General features: G+C 41.0%; 2 protein-coding genes across 2 annotated transcripts; both read right to left on the reverse strand.

The window, feature by feature from the left end:
- Window positions 1-3393: 3393 nt before the first annotated feature.
- Window positions 3394-7143, reverse strand: LOC133981078 (G-protein coupled receptor 87-like). The gene is made up of 3 exons (XM_062419966.1): window positions 7012-7143; window positions 6661-6920; window positions 3394-4006 (listed from the first exon to the last, which is right to left on the reverse strand). Exons 1-3 carry the CDS (start codon window positions 7141-7143, stop codon window positions 3394-3396), a joined length of 1005 nt encoding a protein of 334 aa, XP_062275950.1.
- A 2917-nt stretch (window positions 7144-10060) lies between these two features.
- Window positions 10061-12931, reverse strand: LOC133981079 (P2Y purinoceptor 14-like). The gene is made up of 3 exons (XM_062419967.1): window positions 12824-12931; window positions 10819-11078; window positions 10061-10712 (listed from the first exon to the last, which is right to left on the reverse strand). The coding sequence occupies exons 1-3, from the start codon at window positions 12929-12931 to the stop codon at window positions 10061-10063; spliced, it is 1020 nt and encodes a 339-aa protein (XP_062275951.1).
- Between the last annotated feature and the right edge of the window lie 4465 nt (window positions 12932-17396).

Here is a 17396-nt window from a genome sequence, read left to right on the forward strand (position 1 = left end):
GAAGTCAATGCAATCCCTCAAACTTTTGACAAGCATGTGACCTGAGGCTGCTCTCTCATTGGCCTGCGTCACGTTTCCCACGGGGCGCAGCTCAGTGCGCCCCGGACACGCCCACTTTTATTGGCAGCGAATTGTTGTTGTTTCATGTTTTTTAATCTACTGTGATTGGACAGTACCGGCTGTCATTCACGCCTTCCCGTCAGCTGCTGTCACCCAAACTCCTGCTGACGGTAGGTTCAGGAGATGACGTTAAAGTGGAGCCGCGGAAATTAAAGAAGATTATTTTGTAATTTCTCTACAAAAACCTAATTTCAAAAGACTTTCACTAGAAGAGAGAAAGAGGATAAAGCAGCAGCAGGTGATGGAGGAGCTGAGAGTTTCTCCTGCTGCTGTTATGATAAACGGAGCTGGCTAGCTGGATGCAGTGTGAGTTATTCCTTTTATTGCTTAATCTGTTTGCTGTTTCAAAGTGTCAGCAGCGAAGCGTTGTGGACAACGACGGGGGAACGAGACCTAAAACATCTCTCTGAAAAAAATCAAACAGAAAGCTGCAGCCATCGAGACAATAGCATGGAGCTAAGTTGTTTTTAGCAGACTTAGCATTGCTGAGCTCTTTCTGCAGCTGTTTCACCACATCTGGCCACATGTAGACCTCTGCTATGCCAAGCTCCAGAAGAGGAACATAGATTCAGTCAGTGGCTGCATCCAGCAGCTCCAACAGGACATATAAAAGATCAGGTAGTAGCTGCATTGCTGTTATTAATATTGTAAAGTGTTAAAAAATACTTTATAAAAGACATAACTATGAAGTGTAAAAAACTAAAATGCATAAATGCAGGATAAGAAATGATGGAAGTAATTTTGACTATTACAGTTGATTTGGGTACATTTCATTATTAAAATAAGTTAAATAAATTATGCCTAATCACAGCAGTGTATAGTGCTTAATGCGCCATCTATTGTCATGTTTAGGTATTGCAACAACTAACAGATTACAGTGAAATCAGGACTGAAGACACAATAACTAAAATATAGGTGGAGTCTATTTTTAAACATATTACCTTATTGGTAACTCTGCTTTAACTGCTGGTATCTTTAGGTGACGTGAGTGAAATGGACATTTTATCATGTCTGGTTATAATTTTTTATTCCTCTCTCTGTGGGTCAGAGATACCATACTGGGACAAACCAGGGGACATTATAGTGTGTTGTGTTGTTTTTAGATTAGTTTTTCTTTCTTATTTATATTTTTTTGCTGCGGTATGAAGTGGTGCTACGGCTTATTTGACACTAACACTAGGACCACCAACCATCAAACTGCGCCCCCCCAAACATTTTTGTCACCAGCCGCCACTGGTTAGGGGACCACAAAAGAAAAAAAAGACTTAAGTTATACTAAGACTGTTGCTGTGTCACTTTTAGCTCAGCTGCAGTCAGCAGTGAAGACTGACCCACCAAAACCCTCCTGCAGACACATACAGCCAAATCACACCAGAATCATGTCGTAAACAGACATTAATTTAACTGTAATGATTTTTAAGCCAAAAAACTGACTTCCTATACTCAAGGCCATGTGAAGTAGCGCTGTGAAGGGAGCAGCAGCACCATCTGGTGGATGGTAGAGGACTTGCATGTTCACAACTATAAACCCTCCGATACCTGCAGCACTGTACAGGAAGCTGTAGTGGGCTGAGTTTTAAAGCTGAATATTATATACTGGTATCATATGAATTACATGACACAAAGCATCCATTGGTACCAAACATGTCATGATAAGGAAGGATGATAAATAACACTCCAAAGTTAGGCTAAATTTTGTCGAGGGAAAAACTGTCAGGCCATTTTCATAGAGGTTCCCTGACCTTTACAGACATGCCCACTTTATGTGCAAAACCATGCAGCATTTTGCATGCAGCATGAATGGGCTATTTTTGCCTCCAAAAAATAGTATATTTGAACATTTCTGTATAGTAGTGTCCATAAACAGTCTTGGTCCCCACAGTAGCCATTTTATTGTGGTGAGACCATTATGCTGAAACTGGACCTCAATGTATAAAATGACCTTTAGTGATAACCACAGCCTTGTGACACTTTACCCCCCCCCCCCCCCCCCTCCACACACACACACACACACACACACACACATACTATCAACCCAAAAACTGCTGCAACAACATATGAGACATCATTGAGCATCTAAAAGGCCGTTACATAGTTCCATCATAATGTTAAAGTCCTTATACAGTTGACACACAGTGCTGAGCCTTATCTCAAATTAATCTTCAGGTTCTCAGCTTTTAGATGATCACTTCTAGTTTTGGACTGTTTTTATTATTTGGGTTTTGTTAGTGTGTTTTCTGGGTTTTGGTTTGTTCTATTTTTTTCTTTCTTTCTGGTTCATGTGCTCCTCCTCACACCTGCCCTGCATCAGCTTCATCAGCCCTCAGTATTCACACCTGTCACCTGTTCCCCATCCCCTCATTAGTTTTGTTAGTATTTAAGTCTTAGTTTTCTATTCAGTCTTGGTCAGTTCTTGTCTAGTTTTCATCTGTTCTCTTTATTTGGGTCCACCTGCTCTGCTCTTTCCATTGTGACACGAAAAAAAAGACAAAAATGGGTGTATGGTCGGTCTCTTACGATTTAAAATTAAAAATCGATTAGGTGAATTTTCGACCTGGGAGGAAAACAGTGGTTTCAGAACGGTATCATGGCTAAACTTTGACATATCAGTCTTTAATAATCCATCAACATATACATAACATGTACCTTGTGCTTTATGAACAGTCAAAGCACCAAAAGTTGCACAGTAGATAGGAAGACAAAAGGAAGGTTAAAAACACACATATTGAATCATCCCCACACCCCACCAGCTGAAACATGTTTCCGTGGCTATAGTGATACTTGATGTGAATACTTCAATACTTCTGAACTCCACCACATCATGACAGTTCGACACTTTCACACAGGCACAAATGTGACTCAGTTAACTATACGGAGGCTGTTCTGTTTAACAAATGATCACATGTTCTGTCCTTTTCACAATCTTGCACACAATCTTCACCTCATACCAGTTTCTCTGATGGAAAACATGAACCAGGCAAAACAACCACATTTGGGGAATAACAATGAACTTTTAATAAGCACTTAATATATCTACGTACAGACAAGTCACAATCAAAACAGCTTTTTATGCATCACATCATCCATGAGATTAATATGCTCATGGATGATGTTACTGAGCTACTTATTAAGGTGAAAGGCAAGCTAAGCTCACTGTCAGAACTCAATGTATCAGTATATATCAGCTTTGATACACATACAGTTCTACATCAGTTCATTGTTGGTTTGGATCCAAACATGACATTTCTTATGTTTATCTTACTGATGTGCTCATCAGTGTCTCACTGTTGGTGGCTCTCGGCTGCCTTTCACTCCCTCTGCTCGGCTCAACTGGGACCGGAACGCCTTAGAGAACATGAAGTAGATGAACGGATCCAGGCAGACATTAAGAACTGACAGCAGGACGGTCAGCTCCTTCAGGTAGTAAAACACTTTGCTCGAAGAGCACTGCCTCTGTAGGAAGCTGTAGGGAAGGCGAACCAGGTGGTAAGGCATGAAACAAACGCAGAAGACGCTGACCAGCACCAACATTTTCCTGCGTGACCTCCTGAGCTTCTTGCAGCTGGAGGATGCCAGCTGCCTCTGCTGTGCCTGCAACACACTGCGGGAGGCGCTGTAGTAGAAGAAGATCATGGAGACCAGGACGACCAGGAAAATGACAGCAGAACAGATGTGGATGATTTTGTCGAATACACTGACCTGGGTATTCCCCAATGTTTCACAACTGTCAGGGACAGCAGTCAGAGGTTCCTGTGTGAGGAGTGACAGGGTGACATACGAGATCATTGGGGCCATCAGGAAAATCCAGGTTACCGTGGAGATGATGCGGGCAGCCTGAACTGTCCGCAGGAAGTGATTTCCTAAAGGATAGATGATCTTCAGATACCTGGAGAAAGGAGAGGCAGGCATCAGCAGATAATTTCACTGAATATAAGTGATATTAATATTTAAACCACAGATTCCATGAGGAAAGATGAATAATAATACATTTTATTTGAAGGCGCCTCAATGAGCACTCGAGGACATCGTACATTTAATAAACAAAATAGTAAATACGAAACAAAACAATAAGAAAAAAAACGGATAAAAGACAATATAGAACCCCATCCCCCAGGCCTAGGGTCAAATCAACCTAAATTCAACCTCCTGTGACCCCCTTGAATAATCGTCGCTCATTGGCTGAGAGGTACCTGTTGGGTATTCCAGAAAGCGGGTTATGTGAAAACTCAGAGTAAGTTAACCCTGAGATGAGGGAAACTCTGTGTTATCCGTTCCAGAAAGAGAGGTAACTGAAACTCTGAGTCAGTCACCATGGTAACTGACTCTGTGAACATAACCTGCTCGCTGGCAGGTTTTTCTGTAAGAAACCCGGAGTTTCTACCTGTCTCCTCCCACCTGCCAGACAGCAAGCTGCCAGACATGGGTTGTCCGTTTCTTCGCAATCCGATAGATATCGAGGCAGAATTATTTTCGCAATGCCTTATGTCGGGAGATGTACTCAGGGCTCAATTGGATGTGCTTTCATTCCGAGATGAATATCTGTTAGAACGGTATCACTGTTCATTACACTCAATCATTTCTTAACATTGTCCGGCCATATCTGCCTTCTTGTTAATCTAATTTTTAGGAAGTATTTTATTTAATATTCATGTAGGGCCTACACATCGTCACATGTTAGTCTTATAATCAATGACTCCAATATGTATTATATGTAAATTACATTACATACATTACACCACTTTTTCACCTGTATGCTACAATTTTAAGTAGGTAAGTTAAGTCAGTGGAGTAGTGCATTAAAACTGAAGCATTGACTCGGGCAGCAATTTTCTCCCATGCCGCTTCTCTCTCCTTAGCGTCTACAGCGGTGTTACTTTTTGTGAAATATATGATCATATTCGCCACAGGCCTGCAGGGGGAGCTCCAGTTACAGTGAGGTGACGTAACTCAAGCTTTTTTTCTCAGTAGTTGCCATGGTGAATCAAGGTATCGGGGCTCCATTGATGATGGCTTTGTATAGTGGTCGCGCACGCGCTAAACTCAAGGTTAACATACTCAGAGTTGATTTACCTAATTCAGATCAGCTGTTCTGGAACCGGATACTCAGAGTTTCCCATCTCAGAGTAAGTCAACTCAGAGTTCTGGGTTAGACTCAGAGTTTGTTGAACCTCCTACCTGGAATACCCCCCTGATGTTACTTCCAGTTCCGCTGACATCACAGAAACTTCAAAAGGAAGCAGTGTGAAGAAGACTGTGCCTTTACCAGTTTACGAGCAAGGAGAGACAATATCTCTTCGTTAAAGGCAAGTGGCTACCAAGGTGCTACTTTACTGCATTCACCTGAATGCAACCGTCACGGGTCCACCCGAGGCCGGTGACTACAGACCAGCCGCTCTCACTTTGTACCTGCAGTTTCGGAACCGTACATACTTCTACTCCCCATGGCCCAAGAACTGTCGAAACTAACCCACAGTCAGCCTCAAGGAATCAGGATGGCCCACAGACTCAACGCTCGAGGACCATCGGATCTTACTGACGGACTGAGTCCACTAGAACTCGCTTCAAGCCTATCTGTACCCCCTTTGTAGAGCATCTCAGAGTAAGAGGTTTTCATCTGGGCAGAATTATTGGTGTGTGTGTGTGTGTGTCTGTGTGTAACACTAGTTTAGTATTATTTTGTATTGCTGCTGTTTAAACGTGTGTTTTGGACCGCCATGTCCTTGCTTTGCTTGCTGTACTCTCAGGAGTCTGTTTACAGTTGTTGCCAGCATAGTTTATATGCTAAACTGTTTCTTACTGTCAGCGCTCCCTATCTTAATAACTCTCCAGTGTTGCCAACTCCTCAGTAAGGAAAGTAGCTATTGGCTGTCCTAAAAGTCGCTAGATGTCGCTAAATTATGTCATCGCCCCATTTGCATGTAATTGTAATGGATGCTGTAGTAGAGAGGAATAATATTTTGGGACAGACAAAAAGTGAGTAAAAAAAACCTAAATATGTTTAGAACTACAAATGAACATTCTCATGTTGATTATTGGTTTGTTTTGTAAAATTTAAATCAATTTTGGTCTGTATTGTTTAATGTTAGAATATCAAATTTAATCAAAAGACTGTTATGCGGTGTGGAATTGCACATGCGCAATTCTTTTGCAGTCTGGACGCGGAGTGGTGTGGGTCTCCTCTCTGCTCTGACTGCAGCTTGGACTGCACCCGCTGCTTGTTGAGGAGCAGCCCTTTTTTCCACTTGCAGGGCACAGTCAACATGCTAAAATGGGAGAATCTGAGAAATTGAACAAACATATTCATGTGAATATGGCATTACTCTGGCCACCAGCACCACCACAAGGCACCTAGGAGTTATCTCTCCCACATAAAACAAATTTTAACGACAGTCAAAGTAATGTTGGTTCTCTGTGAACTGTAACAGTATAGACCTGCTCTATGTGAAAAGTGTCAGTATAAAGATAAAATGCAGTCATATACAAACAGACAATAAAGCATCAAAACAACTGTGCTGAGAAACAGCATGGTTTGTTACCTACCTGTTAACAGCGATGTAACCCATGAACAGAATGCTGGCGTACATGTTGAGGTAAAAGGTGCAATTGACAAAGTCACAGTAAACCAGGTGGAAGGTGACAGAGCTGCTGACGTAGTTGATGATACGGAAGGGGAGAGAAAGGCAGAGCAGGAAGTCAGAGGCTGCCAGGTTTCTCATGTAGACCATCATGATGCTGGACACCTGCTGCTGAGCTGAGCAGAAGTAAACCTTCAGGGTGAGACTGTTGAGGACCACACCCACCTGAAGAGGAAACAGAGATTGACATGTGTGCTGATTGGCAGACAGAGGAGGAGGAGGGAATGTGACTGATATCTGAATATTTGACACTCACTACAAACACCAGAGTGTAGACCGGTATGAAGAAGAGGTGAGCCTTTGTGTTTCTCTGATCACAATGATTGATATCATCATCAGCGGTCTGGTTGGTAACTGAGGTCAGGTCCACTCCTTCCAGGTCACCCATGTTTGAGGAGGCTCTAAGAAGACAGAACACAAATCTATCATCTTTATATTGTTAAATACAGTTTGACACATTAATTATATATCCTACTGAACCATCAGCTGACTACATTGTTACACATGTCAGAAATGAAGAAGCCTTTTCGATTCAGTCTAAAGGAGGTCCAGGTGCCCTTGTGTCTCTTAAAGCAGCAGTCAGGTGTCCATATGAACAGTAAAGAGGTTTTTTCCTCTCTGTAATCATTCCTCCTGTTCATACTGACTATTAAAAGATCTCCTTCAAATGTGCTTTCAATGTAAAGTGATGGAGGACAAAATCCACAGTGTTTCCACACAGTCATTATAAAGTAGATGTGAAGCTTCTATTAAGCAGTCTGAGTTAGTCATATCAAGTGATATCTGACACATTTACAGTATTTTTAGCATCAACACTCTTAGTGTTTCCCTGTTGAGCTGTGGTGGAAGTATAGCAAGCGTTGATGGTGACCCTAACAGGCCTGGGCCCACACAAATGTACAACTGGCTTTACCTAAATGACTGAGAGAACATGCATTTACTTAACTTGCAGACACGTAGCAGACGCAGTAACCACAAGGCTATATTTTTAAAAAAGGGTTTGTGACGCATGAAGTACTTCCGAATAGATTACCACATTTCACATGTCTCAACAAGCTGTAACCTGGTTCAGACCAGCAGTGTGTTCAATTTAAAATTGGTTGTACCACAAGCCTCAAAAATGGTCCTCATACATTCTGTTCATACACAGTCCATTTTATCTGTCCTGTTCTTTTCATCCTTTTTATGTTAGTTTGAGCATAGTTTTAAAAGCTGAACCAAGGAAATGCAAATTGTCTTCAGTTACGTGCTTTATATACATGACATCTGTTGCATTGTTTAACTATAGGTAACAGTGTTTATCTGTATGAATAAAACCAATTAAATAAAAACTTTGCACATAAGTTATTATCTAGGAAACATGAACTGTGGATAACAGACATCCCAACCTGGGGGGGTTGTGATCGGTCTAATAAGCGGCAACACTGAGCTATAAGGACGCTTCGCTGTCATACGCGCTGCATTTATAGTCACATAAACACACACACACACACGCAGTCACTCTCTAGTGCTCTGCTCGCTGCAGATTCCGCGAGATTGGATCTCATTTGCAGGCGTCAGGGAGCCGCTATCAGTATGGAGGAGACTCCCAGAACTTCCAGGAGAGTTGGGATGTCTGGGGTAACGACTTGTAAACTCTGTGCTTAGAGTTGTTTAAAACCGTTTTTTATGTTAAGTTTGTCTTGGAAAACATATTAATTCATATAATTAAAAAAAATATTTAAAATTTCAACATAATATTAGAAGCACAAAGAAGTGAGATACGTGCAGCACTCACCTGTCAGTCTGTCAGTGGAGGTCTCAGATAGAAACTGCTTTGATGTTTGCTTCTGTGCAGCTTTCATAGGACAGGAAGTACTGATCTGTGGTTATTGTGTGATACTGCTGCTCAGATGCTTTTTCATTTCCTGGTTCTTTGCTCACTGTTGGTTAGGGGACCACAAAAGAAAAAAATGTTTTACTGGAACTGTTGCTGTGTCACTTAACATCACATTAGCTCAGCTGCAGTCGAGAAGTTGGAATAAAAATTAGGCTGAGACTTTAATCTCAGACTGGCCCACCAAAAACCACCTGCAGACACATCTTCTCAAATGTGAATATTTTCTTTCTCTGTGACAGTAAACAGATCATGTTTGGGTTGCAGACAAAAAAGACATTTGAGGACATCATCCTGGGTTTTGGGGAACAGTGACTGAAGTGAAGGATGGTAGAGGGCCTGCCCATTTATTACTATAAACCCTACTTGCAGGGCTGTGCAAGAGGCAATATCGGACTCAGGTTTAAAGCTCATTATATTGGCATCATGAAAAACTAGAATGAGATAATGAATCCATTGGTACCAATCATGTGATGCTAAGCTGCCGGGGCAGTAAAACAATAGAGTTAGGTTAAATTTGTGATCTGAAAGGGTAAAAACAACTTGAAATATGTTCCTATCACTATGTTGACACTTTCTGTGAGCACTTACACTGAACTCCACCACACTGTGGTCACACTCAAATGTGTCTCAGTGTACTGGATGGAGGCTAGAATACGTGATCATTTGGTTAACAAATGATCACGTATTCTGTCCTTTTTTCTGATCTTGCACACAATCTTCACCTCAAACCAGTTTTTCTGACATACTACAAAACAAACAACTCATTGCTCATTTGGTGAATAGTCTTTACCATTATTGTTTAATATCAGTACAATATTTTATACATTATTACCCATTTATATCATTTAAAAATTTCTCATGACAAATTTTTACATGTGAAATATTAAATCTTCATATGTGTCAGATGTGATAAATTAACACATATACACACATTTTATCACACATGAAACAGATTTTTACATGTGATAATCACTAATCACTTGGCTTGGATGGGTTTTCGCCCTCACTTGCAGTGGTTGGTTGTTTGCGGGTCTGGGGACCCCCAAAGCAGATTATATGGTATTATAAGGTCAATGTCAGGGAAAGTGTTAAAAACAGGAAATCGTAGCAATTTAAGAGTGTGGTGTGAGGAACACAGGAAACAGAAGCCAGTCTCTGTGGTGTGGGAAGCGATAATGATAGTAAGATGGTTTGCAAAAATAGGGTAATGGCATAAAAACAGGAAATGTTAGTGTTTTGGCTGATGACGTCTGATGTGTATAAATATGAGATGTACAAAGGATTTATTGGGTTTCTTGCAATAAATCACTTCAATTCCGCAAGTCAATGCATCACTCTGATTTTTGACAACCCTCTGATACACGATTTTTCTCACATCTGCAGTTGTGCTGTTGTTGTTTTTAAGTCGTGTGATGGACGGTGTTCATCAGTTGGTGTGGATGATGCTCAGCTGCCCCTCGTTCCTTCTTGTCTCTGTGCTCGGTGTTTGCTTGTTCCTGCTGAACATCTGCTTCAGGTTCAGATTGGTCCGAAAGGCCTTACAGCTGAAGAAGTAAATGACTGGATCCAGACAGACATTGAGGACTGACAGTAACATGGTCCCTTCAATCAGGTAGTGCAACATGAGGCGTAAGGAGCAATACCTCCTCAGTAAGGCATAGGGAATGAGAGTGAGGTGGTAAGGCACAAAACAAACACAGAAGACGCTGACCAGCACCAACATTTTCCTGCTTGACCTCATGAGCTTCTGGCAGCTGGAGGATGCCAGCTGCCTCTGCTGTGCCTGCAACACACTGCGGGTGGCGCTGTAGTAGAAGAAGATCAAGCAGACAAGGACAAACAGGAAGGTGGCAGTGGAGCCGACGTGGATGATTTTGTAGAATACAATGACCTGGGGACTTTGCCATGGGTCACATTTGTCAGGGACAAAGGTCAATTCTGGCTTGGTGAGGAACGACAGGGTGATGTAGGAGATCATAACAGCCAGGAAGAAAACCCAGGTTACCGTGGAGATGATGCGGGCAGCCTTCACTGTCCACAGGATGTGAGTTCTTAAAGGATGGATGATTTTCACATACCTGGAGAGAGAAGAGGCAGATTTTTTAAAAACATAGCAGACAACAAGGATGTGCTGATGTTGCTTCCTGGATCAAATAAGACCAAAGCCACCGAGCCCAGGCCTACCTGTCGGCAGCAATGTAACCCATGAACAGGATGCTGGCGTACATGTTGACGTAAAAGACGCAGGAGGCAAAGGTGCAGTGGACCAGGCGGATGGTGACGGAGCTGCTGACGTAGTTGGCTATGGAGAAGGGGAGGCAGAGGCAGAGCAGGAAGTCAGAGGCTGCCAGGTTCTTCAGGTAGACCATCATGATGTTGGACACCTGCTGCTGAGCTGAGCAGAAGTAAACCTTCAGGGTGAAGCCGTTGAGGACCACACCCACCTGGAGAAGAAACAGCAAGGAATGAGAGGGTGAAGAAAACTGATTTTACTGACTTGTCTTTGTGGTTTACATCATGAATTGTATAAATGTGGAGAATAGAGCGCACAATCGATCTTTCCTTGAAAACATTCATACTTTTCTCTTGAGTGAGAAGCTCAAACGCCGCCTACTTTCACACCTCCACATACTTGATCAGTCACTGCAGGACATGACTGTTGGATTGTTTCTTAGAATTTCTTGGCTTGCTGTGATATCTGCTAATGGCAACTACAGCACGGTTGAAGTGGAAGGGAAAGATTGTGATTACATTTAACCAACTTTAACTTTAACTCTCTGCTGGTGTACAAGGGAGACTTATCTACTGTGGAGACCATGCAGAGAAAGATCAGTGGCTACCTCCAGCCTACACAGTTCAGAGTCTCTCGCACTAGAGAGGTGCTACTCTACCAGGACTCCAAGGATTCCAGAGTGGCATCAGCAGGCATTGTTGTGCGGACAGGCAGAACGTGGAGAGCCCAGGAAGACCTGGAGGTAGCAGAGTCACGGTGAGACACAAGGCTCTAGTGGGTACAGTGGCAACCAGACGAGCAGGCCTGGGAACCAGACCACAACCTTGTTTTGACAAAGCCTAGGGCAAGAACTCATCCTAGAGGAGGTACGGGCAGATGTCAAGGAGGACCAAACCTGCAGGGTTGGTCGGCCTGCAGCAGCAGGGACCTCTGGACAAAGTGGGAGGGCGCGCTGAAGAAGAGGATCTCCTGGAAAGACATCTGGTATGCAGAACCCCAACGGATCAAGTTCATGGTTCAAGCCATGTACGACGTCCTACCTAGTCTGGCAAACCTTCATGTCTGGGGTAGGTCCCCGTTGCCCTGGAAAAGGCTCTCTGGGGCATATTTTGAGCAGCTGCCCATCAGCTCTGGGGGAGGGCCACTACCACTGGTGGAATAACCAGGTGCTAACACACCACCTTCATCAGGGCAAGTCAACTTCAGTATGCATTATTTTGTTTCTACGATGTAAAGCATGTTGTGTTACATTAGCATGTATGAAAAGTGGAAATAAAGTCTTGATTGATTGATTGATTGATTGATTGATTGATTGATTGATTGATTTTAAAGGGCTGATGGGAATAAAGGTCTTTTTTAACAGCTAAGGACATATTCTCCATCTCATATCAGAGGAGAAGGTTGTAGTGATGTCAGGCTCAGCTTGGCGGTGGGCAACAAAACAGATGCTTTCACCATCAGTAAGCATCAGAGATGAGTTCAGGCAGTTCCGGGTGCTTCACAGGCTCCATCTGTCTGAGAGCAGGTTGGCTAGAATCATGTAACTAAGAGCCAGCCAACCTCAGTCATATGTTTCGGCAGGTCATAAATTAACTAAATTCTGGACAGATATATTCAGAGCCTTTTCACTCATTTACAGCAAAGATATCGACCCTAACTTATGACCTCTATCTTTGGTATATAGAGGTATATTCTATAAGGTCTGGCTACAGTTTCTATTTTATTTTGAACATGAATTCCCCTCTGCTGGTTAGTCTAATCATCAACCCTAACCCTTTCTTAATCTATTTAATTTATATTTTATAGTATTATTTATTTAACAGACCTCTTTCAGCCCAACTGGTATGTGGTATAGTGTTATCCTTTTTGTATTACTTTTGATTTTTTTTTTAATGAAAAAAATCAATAAAAATATTAGACTATTAATAGACTGTGATGTGAATATTTGAAACTCACCACAAACACCAGACTGTAGGCCAGTGCAAAGAAGAGGTGGCCTGATTCATCAATATGTTCACATTGATCATTGACTTGGCTCTGGTTGGATGATGAGGTCACGTCCATTTTTGTCTCTGGAGGTTTTAACAGAGGGAAGACAGTTGTATGTAAAGTGTCAGAAAGTTATTTAAATAACATTAAAAACACAGGAACTGGTGGTAGCAAATCAACACAGCAGCATCAATGCCACATAAAAAGGTTTTTGGTGTATGTGTCAAACCACTTGTTCAGCAACGAATGAAGTCTAACTTGCAGACTATTCTGTGGTTTGTCACTTCAGTGGTTGGCTGTAATTTCCCTTTTTGGCTCAATATTTTAAACAGTGAATGAATGTGATATTTTATTCACCATTTGATGTTTAGTTTTCTCTGAATCATCTTTCCTTACAGCCCAGATTATCCTCTGTTTCTGGAGTTTGATTTGGAGGACTTGTTCTAATTACTCTCATTTAACCTTTACATACTTTCAGGTAAAAAGGTTAAAATTGTTGAATCAAAGTCTTCCCTTCAGTCTATCTCCAAATTTAGATAGTTTAATTTCCAAAACAGTTTGTTCGAGTATAAAGTTACATGCAGCACTTACCGGTCTGTGTTCCTGATGTGGAGGTGGGATATCAGGTGTGGTTCTGACTAACAGTTTTGTGCAGCAAAGCTGATCATGATGGTCATTTGCAAGTCAAAAAACAAAACATGACAACAAAACATGACAACCACACAAACAGACACAATGTTCACTGCTGTTGCTTCTCTGTCATAAGAAGAATATTCTGTGTTAAAGTAACATAAACCAAGCAAAGGCCTTAAAAGTTAGAAGTATCCACAAGGTTTCAATTTAATTTGTGTTATGTATTTTTTTTAGATATTAGTTATTGCGTGTTCTTTTTTTTGCTCATATGTATGTTTGACTAACTTGACAACAATTCACGCCACAATATGTGTGAATTCAAGTGTGGCTGAGAAACAAATTAAATTGAACTTGAAGGTGAACGTTGCAGGTTTCAATGTGTTCAGAGAGAGAGAGAGAGAGAGAGAGAGAGAGAGAGAGAGAGAGAGAGAGAGAGAGAGAGAGAGAGAGAGAGAGAGAGAGAGAGAGAGAGAGAGAGAGAGAGAGAGAGAGAGAGAGAGAGAGAGAGAGAGAGAGAGAGAGAGAGAGAGAAAACTTCATGACAAACGTAAAAAAAAAAAAGCAATGTGGTGAGCTGAGTCATTCTCTGAGACAACAGTGTTCCTCCCTTCAGTAGAGTTCAGAGACTCTAAGACTAGGTGAAGAAATAGTTTTTAAACCAAGATTAAGTATCTCGGAATGACATTTGCCGTCCATGTGCCACCAAATGATGACATCATTATACACCTCAGATGTTTGTGCTTTATATTCCCTTTATATATCCAAGATCCCCTTTGATTTCGGTTTGGTGATTATTTGATGATGGTAAGTGCTCCAGCCAGAGTGCATGTTAAATTGATTATAGGTGGTTTGTTATCTATGATTAAATGTAAGTGTTGGTGCAGTACTGTGTGACACCAGCAGAGGGTGCACTGTCTCCATCTTTACAGTGAAATGCCTCCTGATGCTTTTACTACTTCTTTACTTCTGTATAAATTCCTGCTGGAGTATCGTCGGCATTACGGCACGCCCCTCCCACTCTGCCTCGGAGATGTTTTTATTTGTTTATTTATTTTTGCCTCGGAGATGTGTGCATGCTGTGACAGACTTTACAGTGTGGATAGTTACGTCCCCTTACTCCGCTGGTCTGTACACCAAGCTTTATTATTATTAACGTCCTTTGTTGCAACAGTGTGTGTCGGTGACAATGTAAGTATCATAAGGAATACCTGATGTTATGACTTCATGGTGCTAGAATACTAATAGTGTTTATACACCTGTGTGTTATTAGCAGGCTGTTAGCATCCAGTTTAGATGTGACACTTGTTGTATTACTGTCTGTTTATATGAGTAACTGTCCCAAGTAAGCCTGTATCTGGTGTTGTTAAGAATAGTGTAGAATTGAACTGGTGTACCGATGCATCTCCTGGTCACGTGACTTTCCACCTGTTGAATCCAGTGCTATATTATTTTTCATTAATGCTCACTGACTGAGTCCTTGTGATTAATTGTTAGTATGACGTTCATTTATGTAACTGATAACTGATGCTAAATACCTAATCTGAAGCCACAGTGAAATGATTATTACTCTGTGTTGCAGATATCACAAACCACACATTCAATATCTACCATACTGTTGCATCAGCTAATATTGCCAACGCCCTCATGCTTGGAATAACTGCATGTTTGGAAAATAAAGACATCATGTGAAGGAGAGAAGTTGCTGCGTTTTTCTGACTGGAAAATTAGGCCAGTTGTGCACAGCCAGACTATCATCACCCAAACGGTTGGTTACAACTTCTTTTATCAGGTCTTTGAGATCTGCATGAACCATTGACTCGACCAGTATAGTGCCTGACTGTGTTCTAAAGACACAAAACTTCACAGTCCTGCACAGAGGTGGAATGTAACTAAGTACTGTACTTAAGTGTAGTACAGTTAGAGGTACTTGTACTTTACTGTAGTACAGTTTGAGGTACTTGTACTTTACTGTAGTACAGTTAGAGGTACTTGTACTTTACTGTAGTACAGTTTGAGGTACTTGTACTTTACTGTAGTACCGTTTGAGGTACTTGTACTTTATTGTAGTACCGTTTGAGGTACTTGTACTTTACTGTAGTACAGTTTGAGGTACTTGTACTTTACTGTAGTACAGTTAGAGGTACTTGTACTTTACTGTAGTACAGTTTGAGGTACTTGTACTTTACTGTAGTACTGTTTGAGGTACTTGTACTTTATTGTAGTACCGTTTGAGGTACTTGTACTTTACTGCAGTACAGTTTGAGGTACTTGTACTTTACTGCAGTACAGTCTGAGGTACTTGTACTTTACTGTAGTACAGTTTGAGGTACTTGTACTTTACTGTAGTATTTCCATGTGATGCTACTTTCTACATCTCAGAGGGAAATATTGTAATTTCTACTCCACTACATTTATTTGACAGCTTTAGTTACTTTTCAGATGAAGATTTGACACAATGGATAATATAAAAAGCTTCTTTTTTAAATGTATGTATGTGTTGGTGCAGTACTGTGTGACACCAGCAGAGGGCGCACTGTCTCCATCCAAATCTCCATGAAATGCCTCCTGATGCTTCTTTTATCAGGTCTTTGAGATCTGCATGCAACGTTGACTCGACCAGTATAATGCCTGACTGTGTTCTCTGCTGTGTTTTAAAGACACAAAACTTCACAGTCCTGCCAAATAGTGATTTTTCCCTCTAAACTTCTCACATGGTTTCATTTCAATAGATGTTCAAATGATCCAATATGTCAGCAAAAATCAAAGATTCGAGAAAAAGTCCAAAAACTGAAAACACATTTGTGATTCAGAACAAAGTATCTGTACTTCGTTATTGTACTATTTAGATTTTCCAGGTAGTCCTATCTGTACCTTACTTGAGTATTTATTTTTTCTTAACTTTTTTAATTTTCTTCTCTACATTTAAACAAATAACTGGACTTTCTCCCCCTTACATTGTCAAAACAGGCACGTTACTTGTTACAACCTCAGTGACTTTATTATAAGAAGATATATATTTTTTTTTTTTTCTTTTGGTGTGTGCGCTTCGTGTCGGCCATATTTTGTGTGCCGAGAACTTTTTCTATTTTGTCGAGTTATCAAAATAGGTATTGTGTATCACTGATGGTAAAAAAAAAAAAAAGACCTTTTACTTTTGTACTTAGGTACATTTCAGAGCATGTACTTTCTTACTTGTACTTGAGTAAAGGAGTTGAATCAGTACTTCTACTTTTACTAGAGGCTTTTTTTTCCTTCTGTACAGAATGTGAGTACTTTTGCTACCTCTGATACTTAAGTGCTTTTACTGCAGGACTTTTACTTGTAATGGAGTATTTTTACATTGATTTATTGGTACTTTTACTGCAGTAAAGGATCTGTGTACTGCTTCCAGCATTACTCATGTGCAGGTATCTGTGCACATTGATCAGTAACCATGTTGAAACCACTTCTTCTTCAAATCCACACATTTATGGATCCTGTTCATTCTGAGGAGAGGAAAAGGTCCAGACATATTTAATACTGATGACATCATTTTACACCTCAAAGGGTGGGATGGCGATGCTTTTATTGGACCAAAATAACAAAAGATTTAGATCGTATTGCTGAATTTAGGCCCTTTGTGGGTTAGTAGCATCAGTGTCCAGCCCACTTCTGGCTCATATTAATCTGAACTGTGACTGTGATCTGACCCACTTCTGGCTTAGACTTCCTGCCCCGTCTGACTTGTTATTAGTGGTCTATCTGTGTTCTCAGAGTCAGTCATTAATTCCAGTAGCATGTTATCAGAGCTGATAGATGATGATGGACAAAATGAGGAGTTTTAATAAACTGTTAAATGGTCCTTGAATTAATAACAGAACGTCTCTGCAGGAAAAACTATTGTCACTCAGATTTATTTAAAATCATG

Source organism: Scomber scombrus, chromosome 5, assembly GCF_963691925.1.
Source record: "Scomber scombrus chromosome 5, fScoSco1.1, whole genome shotgun sequence".
NCBI classification, from domain to species: Eukaryota; Metazoa; Chordata; class Actinopteri; order Scombriformes; family Scombridae; genus Scomber; species Scomber scombrus.